Source organism: Pantherophis guttatus, chromosome 2 (assembly GCF_059756535.1).
Source record: "Pantherophis guttatus breed Tessera chromosome 2, ASM5975653v1, whole genome shotgun sequence".
Classification (NCBI taxonomy): domain Eukaryota; kingdom Metazoa; phylum Chordata; class Lepidosauria; order Squamata; family Colubridae; genus Pantherophis; species Pantherophis guttatus.
In genome coordinates this window covers 13,419,035-13,431,252 of record NC_142064.1, presented here as the reverse complement: position 1 = coordinate 13,431,252, position 12,218 = coordinate 13,419,035, and the positions used below count along the sequence as shown (strand labels likewise).

At 41.3% G+C, this 12,218-nt stretch overlaps 1 protein-coding gene across 1 annotated transcript in view; it reads left to right on the top strand.

Annotated features, from left to right (window-relative positions):
- The window catches only part of MEX3C (mex-3 RNA binding family member C), a 44,656-nt gene extending 43,222 nt beyond the window's left edge, over positions 1 to 1,434 (top strand). Inside the window, exon 2 of the mRNA XM_034401563.3 lies at positions 119 to 1,434. Within this exon, the coding sequence (XP_034257454.3) occupies positions 119 to 1,347 (1,229 nt within the window). The 3' untranslated portion in view covers positions 1,348 to 1,434. The remainder of the gene's footprint in view (positions 1 to 118) is intronic.
- Positions 1,435 to 12,218: the final 10,784 nt, after the last annotated feature.

Sequence of the window (12,218 nt, the reverse complement as noted above, 5' to 3'; positions counted from 1 at the left end):
AGTCATAAATTGAGGACTACCTGTAAGTTAGAAGATGAGTGGGTTTTTTTTAATGGCTAAAAATGAAATTAAATCTCTTAAAATGTTTATTTTGTTTGTTTCTGTCTACTTGCTGCAGGTTGCAAAATAAAGGCCCTGAGAGCCAAAACCAATACCTACATCAAGACCCCTGTGCGTGGAGAAGAGCCCGTTTTCGTGGTCACCGGCCGCAAAGAAGACGTCGCCATGGCCAAAAGGGAAATTCTTTCTGCTGCTGAGCACTTCTCCATGATAAGAGCTTCGCGCAACAAGAATGGCCCTGCTCTGGGAGGGCTGCCTTGTAACCCCAACCTGCCAGGCCAGACTACAGTCCAGGTCAGGGTGCCTTACCGTGTCGTCGGGCTGGTGGTTGGTCCCAAAGGCGCTACGATCAAAAGAATTCAGCAGCAAACCCATACCTACATAGTTACTCCCAGTAGAGACAAAGAGCCAGTTTTTGAGGTAACCGGTATGCCTGAAAACGTAGACCGGGCCCGGGAAGAGATAGAGATGCACATCGCCATGCGCACTGGAAACTACATTGAGCTCAACGAAGAAAACGATTTCCATTACAATGGTACAGATGTCAGTTTTGAAGGAGGAAACCTTGGATCTGCCTGGCTTACTTCCCACCCAGTCCCACCTCCCAGTCGCACCCGGATGATTTCCAATTACAGAAACGATAGCTCCAGTTCCCTAGGAAGCGGTTCCACCGACTCCTACTTTGGAAGCAATAGGTTGGCTGACTTCAGCCCAACCAGTCCATTCAGTACTGGCAATTTTTGGTTTGGAGAGACCTTACCTTCCGTGGGGGCAGAGGATCTGGCCGTCGACTCTCCCGCCTACGATTCCTTGCCAACCCCTTCTCAGACCATCTGGACACCTTTCGAACCCGTCAACCCACTCTCCAGTTTTGGTAGCGAACCTGCTAGTAATGTGAAATCTCCGCGGAAAGGGAGCCAGCCATCCACCCCTCGCTTGTCACCGACGTTTCCCGAGACCTTGGAACATCCCCTCGCCCGCAGAGTGAGAAGCGACCCTCCCAGCACCGTCAACCAGGTTGGCCTTCCCATCTATATCCCTGCCTTTTCCAACGGTACCAACAGCTACTCTTCTTCCAACGGTGGCTCCACATCTAGTTCCCCTCCGGAGTTAAGACGGAAGCACGACTGCGTGATCTGTTTTGAGAACGAAGTAATCGCTGCCCTGGTTCCATGTGGCCACAACCTTTTCTGCATGGAGTGTGCCAACAAGATCTGTGAAAAAGAAGCACCATCGTGTCCAGTTTGCCAGACAGCTGTTACTCAGGCGATTCAAATTCACTCTTAAATATATAGAGATATTATATATGGACTTTTTAAACTCTTAATGGCTTGGATGTAATGGTACCCCCTAAGTAAACTTATAATGAACTCAGACTGTTACTGGGCTTTCTTGAGATTAGGCTAACAGTTGTTTGAAAAGCATGTACTCTTTTCAAAAAAAACAAAACAAAACAAAAAAAAAGGCTTGTTCAGTTAACCTTATAGGCCTAAGCCAGTCTTTCTCCATTTTGGTTGCAGCTGTGGTACCTCTAGCGAAGTCCTGGAAGGAAGCTGTGGTGTTGTTGGGAGGTCTTAGGGCCTTAGATCTGTTTTTCGGAGTGGGAGTGTACAGTGAGCATTCGCAGTCTGTCCAGATCTTGACAAAGTATTTCTAATAACGGCAGTGAAAGCGAAGTCTCGCGTAGCCCCTGAGCGTAGAAACTCTTATTGGGGGGAGAAACAGTGCAAAGGATCATGAATGTTTCAAAATAACTTCCAGTGCTGCCTTCTTTACACTGCCAGTTTTTTCAGAGCAGGTTTGGGGATGCTTTTTCCCCCCCTCTTTACACAACAATAACAGGCTTCATTTAACCTAACGTTGCAAATAATTTTACCGCCCGTTGATTGGTTTCCTGCCATCCGAGCGAGTAATCGCCTAGCGAGAAGTTTTTATTAACCGGATCATGGTTCGTGGAGGGCCGACCGAAGGGGCAAACAAGGGATGAGCCTCTTCTCATCCAGTATGCAATTTGAGGCATCTTTAAGCGAATCAGGAACGTGTAGGTCTTCCATTGCTGAAGCCTGGAAAAGCCTTCTTTGTTTCAAATCATTGCCAAGGGACACGGGAGCTCCAGCCCCTGACATGGGGGGGGAACCCCATTTGTAGCAGTTTGGTTATTTATTTGCGGAGAGCATCTTAGATAATAATGCTCTTTACACGTGAATTGCTACTACCTTCCATTGAAAGGAAGGCCTCCCTCTGTTCCCTCGGTGTTCATCACACAAGATGCAATTCATGCTGTGAATTGTCACTTTAGGATGTGTCCGTAAGGATCCCCTTCTCCACCCGGTCCTGCTTCTTGCGGACACCCCCCCCCCCCCGTGGTGGGAGGACGGGGAAGGCGAGAGGGGTTTGCGTCCCTCGTGTCTAGGATGAGGATGCTGACATTCCATTGGCTCATGTGATCAAGGTGTTCTTAAATTAACTATTTTAGCGAATATCAAGAGTATAAGAAAATGTGAATCATTTTTATGTTACAGCCACAACTTGCACATTATGTGAAACTTGTCTTTTTTGGTTTTTAATCATACGGGGAGAGGAGGAGAAAGGAGTAACATCCATGTTTTTGTATCATTCAATGGTAAATAGCAGTGATTGAGACCCAGCAAAACGGTTTATTTCATTTCAAAACTACACTTCCCCTCTTATCAAGGGAAAAAAAAAATGACCTCTATTGATTTCTTTAATGTACATTTCAGCCTGTGGATGTTTCTCCTTCCAGCACTTCATCCTCAGAATTTTCCCAAATCTGTGCTGGCGTTTTTAAAAGAACACTCAGACGTTCTGATGGGTTTCATTTTTTTTCTTCTTCCTCCTCCTCCCTCTTCCTCTTTCTCCTTTTTAAAAAAAAAAACTTCTCTTTCTGTCCTTCCTCTTACTCCCTCTCTTTTTTTGAGCAATATTTTCCCAAGGTGAAATAATTTTTTCTCAGAATAGCAAATTCTACGTGTATTGAACTAGTGAATATACAGAAATCTTTATTTTTTATTTTCCACTTGAAAGAGTTACATTTCGTATAAAAAAAAAAGTTTACAGATAACGGTTTTTATTTTATGATTTTTTTTCAGTATAAAAGTTGCCTTGATGGCATATAATATTATTATTACATTATGAGATGCATAACTTTAACGCTAATAGCTTGTAGAATAGTTAAATGTCAGTATTGAAATCTTAATCTTTAGCCGAGTCTTGTAGATATGAACAATCCCATTTACCAAGCATGTATTTTGTATATTGTTGCATTGTACACTGCAGCTAATAAGCCAAGGATACAACATTAGATGCGTGTACTCTTTCTATAAACCACAGACTTCAGAATGACAAAGCTCTCAATATGGTTTAGTATTTGCTAATTTTACTACACTCTTTTTGTTATGTATATGTAGAAAGGTCATAGGGATTATAAATTCAATTTGAGTAAAGTTTAAAAAAAGCATATATTTTATGATAAAGGGCCTTTAACTTATGATGGCCAAAGCACTGATATTATATATTTGCTGTAAAGAGAATTATAAGAGTTTTATTTTTCTGATATTAAAAAGTTACTTAATAAAGACTTGTTTCCATTAACTTGAATGTTTTCTTGATGTTGCACTTTTCAATGGCGGGTGGTTGGTCAACGAAGTTTTCTTTTGAAATAGTATCTAGATCACCACATTTAGTAAGATGTTACAACACGGGATATTTAGATAATTGAGGGATAGGAAATCAGAGAATCTAAAGGCAAATAAAATAAAAAAAAGAGACAAAACAGAAAACTAGAAGATAAACATAAAGACTTTTTGCTGTAGTGGAACGTGTAGTGGAACTACAAGAATAGCTTCATTCTATCTAGATGAAAGAAAATATAAATTCTAGAGAATATTTGATAGTAGAAGGCTAACGTTACAGGCAAAGTAGAGGGGGGGAAAGATGATGGGCTATGTCTATGGAGATTCTCAGTCATCCCGGTCATAGTTGTCCCAAAGTTGCTTTTTCGAAAGGCAACTGGGCTTTGTTTTTTTCCTGAAAACATTTCGCTTCTCATCCAAGAAGCTTCTTCAGTTCTGAGGAAGCTTCTTGCATGAGAAGCACAATGTCTTCAAGGAAAAATAAAGTCCAATTGCCTTTTGAAAAAGCAACTTTGGGACGTTGTGGGAAATGGTTCCAGCTGAATTAAAAGACTCTCCCAATGAGGCTGGAAGTGACAACTGATGAGGGTACAGTGGAATCAAAATCAAAGAATGTAATTGCTCAGTGTGGTGGCCTGCCAGTGGCCAACAGAGCTGCTGGCAGATTCGGACAGTGAGAAGGTTGGGGAGGAACATGGGTCAGTCCTGGAGTCTGGGGAAGGCTCTGATGAGGGCTCTGCGTCAGAGGCAGAGGGGGCCAGGGCCATCTGATAGTTATCAGCTGCCTTCAGAGTCGGACATCAATGGGGCAGAAGAACAGCTGGATCCTGTTCCCGATGTGCGCATGCGCAGAGCTGCCAGGAGAAGGGAACAGCTAAGGAACAAGGGCTTACTCGGGAGTAAAGCCACAGATAGACAGGGAATGGCCCCTCCCAGAGGGAATAAAGAGGAGCGAAGGGGAGGGGAGTTTGCAGGAGACAATTGGTTCAATTCATTAGGGTGAAGATCTGTTCCTGACTCCTTGCCGAGTAATTGCTGCTACAGAGTGGCGTTTGAAAGATATCGGCCTGGCAACTCTCTAAGCCTGATAAAGGTCTGTAGTCATGAAATTTCAGGAAGGATTGTTTGCCGGGGCTTTGCTGGAGAGGAATTCCCTTTAATTTAAATAAAAGAGGTTTTATCGGGACGAGGAATCTGCTTCATGATCTTGGGAGGCCTAGGTCAGAACACTCAGTAGCATATAGAGCTGGGGTGAGCAATTAATTTACCCAATACGAAGAAACATGGACTCCTGTGGAACATCCGCATCTTCTGCGCCGACCTAAAGACATGGCTCTTTCAGCAACTTCCCTGATCTGCCGTGGATTTTAACTTGGGGATTTGGGGATTTTAAATTGGTTTTTAATATTATTTAATCCTTATCTATTGTCGGGTTGTTTTACTGTTGTGAGCCGCCCCGAGTCCTACGGGAGAAGGGTGGCATATAAATCTGACAAATAAATAATAAATAAACATCAAACGCCAATAGCTCCCATCTGCGCTTCACTCGCTCACCCGCAAGGCCATGCTTCAACCAAGGTGCTGGTGGGTGGCCGAACCTGGGTCCCCTCACAGGATGATTGCCACGGCCATCTCCTTGAGTTGCTTCAAGGGGTGAGCTGCGCACAGGCTAAAAAAAGCCCTTTCTCATGCATTTCTCATCCACACTGGCTGAGGGATTCTGGGAGTTAAAGTCCACAAATCTTAAAAGTGCCAAGTTTAGAGAAGTCTGCTTTAGTGGAGATTTATTTATTTATTTATTTTTAAATTTGTATACCGCCCTCCCTGAGGACTCAGGGCGGTGAACAGCCAAGTAAAAACATAAACTACAAACATTAAAATACAATTAAAAAGATATATATAAATTTGGCCCCATGATTAAAAACAATAACAGACAATTAAAAACATTTTAAAAAGTGTTAGGCCAGCCCGGCTTGCTTGAAAAAGAAGGTTTTAAGGGCACGGCAGAAGGCACCGAGGTCTTGGATTCTCCTTATCTCTGGGGGCAGATAATTATTTTATCTCAGTAGCCCAATACACTGAGTTGAATGCTTTATGAGGTAAAACAAGCACTGAAGTTCAATATTGTTCATTAACTCAAATTCTTCCATGTATTGGAAGGAGCCCCATAAATCTTTGAGCAGTGGCAAAATCAGTGGCAAAATAGGCTTTTTAAAAAAATGAATAAAAATTCAAATATTTCACGGAACTATCTGTAGAAAATGACCACCTTAGAGGAACTTTTGGTCAGGTTTGCCTTTAAGAGAATGAATACTGTTTTTCAAATTTAGGAGGCTGATAGGAATGAAGTTAAAGGGAAAGAAAACAATTTTTTCCGAGAAGAATTATTCAAAACCACAATAATACAAGCTCAGCAATAATGCTTAGTCCAAAACAGACCAAAAGAAAAAAAACCACCATTACATTAAGGTCAACAGGATGAGTCACGAAAACTGTCAAGGAAATTCTTACAAAAAATGGTTTTCCTTCAGAAAATGGATTTTTTTAAAAAGGAACATTCATTGACACAAGGAATTTAAGCAGAAAAGGATTTTAAGAAGCTTAATGGCAGTAATTACAAAGGTTATTACTTCAGAAGCAGGAAAGAGGTGAGGAATATGGGAATTAACTCCCTTAAAGAAGGGAATTAAGGAGAGATTAATAAAAAAAAAGAGAGAAATTGCAGAGGCTTTATGGCCTGTATAAGCCATTGAGGCAGATCTTTCTCTGTGCCTGCCCAGAAAAGAGCAGGAGAAACCAAGCGAAGGAGTGGGATTAAGAAATTCTAAAAGCGTTACACGGATTAAATGACTGAGCCTCGATATCTCCCAAGAGTTTTGTAAAAACTGAAAATGCCTATGGAAATTCTCAGTCATCCAGGTCATGGGTGTCCCAGAGGTGCTTTTTCCAAAAGGCAACTGGACTTGCTTAGTTTTTTTTTCCCTTGAAAACATTTTGCTTCTCGTCCAAGAAATTTCTTCAGTTCTAAATAAGGAGCAAAATGTTTTCAAAGGCAAAAACCAAGAAAGTCCAGTTGCCTTTTGGAAAAAGCTCCTATATGGTGGTAGGAGGGGGACCCTGTCCATCTGCATTCTACTGAGATGCTGAAGAATATTCCTAAAATATAGTAGTGGCCAAAATTGTGGAAACCTTTTGGGAAAGGGGGAGTTTCAAGATAGTCCTATTCCACTGCTGGAATAGCGGAAACCCCAGGCCTTAACCCAATTGAAAATCTATGGAGCCGACTAAAGAAACTTGCTAGTCAGAAGCTACCCAGCAATAAAACCTAGTTAATAGAAGCTATCATTCAATCTTGGTTTCACGTTATAACAGCTGCAGAACTAAAAGACTTGGTTCACTCCATGGGAAGACATTGTAAGGCAGCAATTCATGCTAAAGGTTACCCAACTATTAACTGACATGGTGATAATTTTTGTATATCTCGTTTTTTCTACGTGTTTCACTTTTCTTCTTTATACTATAACTGCTATTCTAATAGCAAATCCTTCATAAAAGTTATTGCATTACATTCTTGATTAAATTATCTTTCCAAATTGATATATAATTTTATGGTACTACTCCAAAAAAAAGGTGTATCAGCTAGTTTTAGAAAATACACTTTTGCCAAAAGGTTTCCACAATTTTGGTTACTACTGTAGTTTGCACTTACTTATTTACTTACTTACTTACTTACTTACTTACTTACTTACTTACTTACTTACTTACTATCACATTTAGGAAACACCTCTCTCCCTCATGGAGGATCACACCAGTGGTGGGTTGCCCCCAGTTCAGACCAGTTTGCAAAAACCGGTAGTAAAACTGACAATAAGCCCCGCCCACTGCCCCAGATGTCATCATCGGCGATCTGCACATGCACAGAAGCAAGGCGCACGCATAAGCGAAGCAAGCACGCGTGCGCGATCCCATTGCAGACCGGTAGTAAAGGTAAGTAGAACCCATCCACCCTGGATCACACTCACAAATAGAAAATGTTTTCATTTGGGACTTCAATGGTCCTGTTGTCTAGGAATTCTGAAAGTGGTGATTTACATATTTGATCTGAGATGCAGCGAGTGTCTAAAGGGGTCAAATAGATCCATAATTTGTATTCCAGTAATCCAAATTGAAGAAGATCCTGCCTCAAGTGCATTGGGTAGCACCAGGGGTGAAATGCTCCCAGTTCGGACCAGTTCTCCCTATCCGGTAGCAATGGCGGTGGGTGGTTTGGAGAACCGGTAGCAAAAATCCCTCCCCACCTTCATGCCCAGCTGTCACACGATCATCAGAGGCTTTCTATTTTATTTTTAAAAGCATTTTTTCTTCAACCTCTTCGGCCAAAAAAATCCTTTTAAAAGTAAAAACTTAGCCTCTGCCGATCAGGCAAGTCAGGCGGGATCGTCAGAGGCTTTAAAAAAAAAGAAAAGCCTCTGCTGATCAGGCAAGTCAGCTGGGATCGTCAGAGGCTTTTAAAAGCATTTTTTTCAGCCGAAGAGTTTGTAGAAAAAATGGTTTTAAAAGTTTAAAAAAAAAGTTGGCCACGCCCATTCAGTCATATTACCCCCCCACCAAGCCACACCCACAGAACCAGTAGTAACAAATTTTACATTTCACCACTGGGTAGCACTCTCTCACAACCCAATGACACCTCAAGGTTGTAGGTGTGAGGTGGGGGGAGAGGGGGTGTCACACATATTGCTTTGAGCTCCTGAAGGAAACACAAGACCTCCATCCAATAAATAAAAGGCCAAATGAGAACCAAAGACGTCACCAAGAGTTCTTCAGTGGCTGCTGACTAGTAAGTTCTTCAGAAGACGTGTTGCATTTTCGGCCAAGGATTTATGCACAGACATGTCCATGTGCGTTATTAACGCAGATGCCAAAATCGCCATCCAATTTTAAGCGGTTTTCTTTATCTGCAAACAAGACTTCCGTTTCTCTTATTTTATTGTCAGGGTGCTTTAAAAAATGTTGGATTTATTTCTCTCGGTAGGGTTTATTCTTTTTTTTTAGCTTTCTTGTTGAAATTGGCAGCGAGACGTGTTGTTTTCGGTGTATTTGACAGAAGAACAGTTGGAAGGAACGTTGGAGGTCATCTAGTCCAACCCCCTGCTCAGGCAGGAAACCTTATACCATTCCACACAAATGCTGTCCAATCTCTTCTTAAAACCCTCCAGTTGTTGCAGCACCCACAACTGATTAATATCAAGGAACTCTGTATTTCTGAGTCTATTACAATTGTCCCTGGGTCAAATTTCATTTGTTTCTATTACTTTCTAGCAGTGGTGAAATCCAAATTTTTTTACTACCGGTTCTGTGGGCATGGCTTGGTGGGCATGGTGTGGCTTGGTGGGCGTGGCAGGGAAAGGATACTGCAAAATCTCCATTCCCACTCCACTCCAGAGGAAGGATATTGCAAAATTCCCATTCCCTCCCCACTCCTGCAGGAAGGATATTGCAATATCTCTATTCCCACCCCACTCTGGAGCCAGCCAGAGGTAGTATTTGCCGGTTCTCCGAACTACTCAAAATTTCCGCTACTGGTTCTTCGAACTGCTCAAAATTTCTGCTACCTGTTTTCCAGAACCTGTCAGAACCTGCTAGATTTCACCCCTGCTTGCCAGTCTCCAGCTGATCAAACTTTCTCCAACCTCCTCCATCCTTGCTCCCAAACAGGCATTCCCTCCTGATATCTTTCCATGGGACCAGTCACAGAAATCCCAGCAGAGACACCCCCAGAGGAAGTCCAAGAATCCCTAGTCTCTCCTTTCCCCAACTCCTGAGAATCAATAAAATACTTTTTGCAAAAATATTTTGAAAGCAAGTTCTCCTTCATTAAACCAAAAAAGATGGATAGAAAAAACTGCAGGATTCTTCAACCCAATACTAATATAGATGTGATACTAAATTGTGCAATTTTAATTTTAATTTTTTAATTTTAAGCCAAATTTGTAGTAATGAGTTTCTTATTGTGTGTCTTTTAAAATATGAATGTGTTTTGTATTTTTCATCCCACATAAAGGAGTGCCAGCCAATTTGGAGTTCGTGTCCCTCAATTGTTAAAGTTCTAGAGCCCTTTAGTTCTATCTAAATCTTAGAATGTGCTGAAATGGATAGGTTAACCAAAGAAATACAAGAAAGAGAAGAATCAGATTATTACAAAATATGGAATAATTGGTATAATTGGTTAAAAATGAGAAACAAACAAAAAATATAGGGGGAAATATTACCAATTTAAAAAAAATGTTATTAGATTAAGGAGAGGTAAAGAAATGTATTATAAGTAGAATTGAAGAATGTCACTTTGAAAAAATGCTTAAGAAAACAATCTTTTTGTGTATATGTTGTATAAATGTTTGTTGTGTATATGTTATGTCTTTTTTAATATTTATACTCAATAAAAATTTATTTTAAATTAAAATACTAAATTGTGCAATTTTAACAAACATTCCAAACCATACCACCATAGCTGTGGTGGGTTTCAATTTGTTTTACTACCAATTCTGTGGGTGTGGCTTGGTGGATGTGGCAGGGGAAGGATACTGTAAAATCTCCATTCCCACCCCAATCCAGGGGAAGGTTACTGCAAAATCCCCATTTCCTCCCAATCAGCTGGGACTTGGGAGGCAGAGAATAGATGGGGGAGAGGCCAGTCAGAAATTTTACTACCGGTTCTCTGAACTACTCAAAATTTCCGCTACCGGTTCTCCAGAACTGGTCAGAACCTGCTGAAACCCACCTCTGCACCCTGGCAGCCATCTCTCTCTCTCTCTCTCTCTCCTTGCAAATTTTCTACCTCCTCTTTGTGGGATGGGTGGCGAGATATCCTAATCCCAGCTTTGTCTTTCTTTCACCATAAATATATGTGCTCCTCTTTATCCTTATATCGAAAATCTTTAGAACAGCGGCATTTTAAGTGCCTTGCCCGTTGGGAATTTAAGCAGGGCTGGAAATGAAGCGGCCTAAGACACTGAGGAGATATTTTGCAGGGTGTGGCAACTGCTGATCCAGAAAGGTTTACGTGATGGACAAAGTCCTCCAAGCAACCCAGGGGAAATTTCAACCAATGACTCACCTGTACTGCAAATAAAAGGATCCACAAGTTAATGGTACATTGCAACATCCAAACATTTCTGTTGTTTTGATGGTTTGGTATACATGGGTGACTCCTGTTTATGAGTGGGCTGTCCATGGAAAGAGTGATCCCATAGACGCAGTTAGATACTGGAGAAAGCAAGAATCACCTCAGGAAAACTTCTAGAAACTTCTATCTCCTCTTCCTCAGCCATTAAAAGGAAAGTCCATTACAACAGGGGTCTTCAACCTTGGCAACTTTAAGACTTGTGGACTTCAACTTCCAGAATACCTCTTGGAGGTATGGAGACCCCGGCATTAAAACATTCCTCAGGAGATGGCCCTCCACCATCCGCTCGAACGTACATTTGAAGAAAGAGTGTCCAAAATACTTTGGGTAATTAATTCCAATATCAAACCTTCTTCTCCAATAGCCGCATTTTTCAGGGGGGCTGGAAATGACAGCTCAGCTTATTATCCATGGTTTAAAACATTCCTGTTTCAGCAGGCCAGCCTGGCCTAACTTTCCCTTTATATTGCTTTTTGATTTTATTTTAAACTGGGATGTCTTGAATTTTCTAGGACCAGAGTGTTTAGTATATTTTAATTGGTTTTTTATTAACGTTTGTATTACATGTATTTTTATCGTTTGCTGTTCACCGCCCTGAGTCCCTTAGGAATAGGGCGGTATATAAATTTAATAAATAAATAAATAAATAAATAAATAAAAACCTGTTTATCTGTTGACGGAATCGCCACTTGGAGCATTTCTCTTTCTGGGCTCCATGGGTCATATTCTGATAATTTTTTAGTGTGTAATCAGCTACAACTTCAAGGTCTATTCCCCCTGTGCTGTTGCCCCAGCTGCACATCAGCGATTCGATGCCTATGCATTTTTTTTTCTAACTGACCTTTGCAGTTACAGGGAGTCCTCGACCTACGTCCACAATTGAGCCCAAAATTTCTGTTGCTAAGTGAGACATGTGTTAAGTGAATTTCCCCCCTACACACACACACAATTTTTTTGAGCTTTCTTGCCACAGTTGTTAAATGAATCATTGCAGTTGTTAAGTTAGTAACATGGTGGTTAAGAGAATCTGGTTTCCTCATTGACTTTATTGATTTTTTTAAAAAAATTTGATTTATATGCCGCCCTTCTCCGGAGACTCAGGGCGGTTTACACTGCGTTAAGCAGTAGCCTTCATACTTTTGTATATTTATACAAAGTCAGCTTATTGCCCCCAAAAACTGGGTCCTCAATTTACCTACCTTAGAAAGGATGGAAGGCTGAGTCAACCTTGAGCCTGGGGAGATTCGATCTTACTTTAATTGCAGACAGCTGGTGTTAAATTACAGTGCTTCTGTCTGTTGAGCTATCCAGGCTCTTTTGAT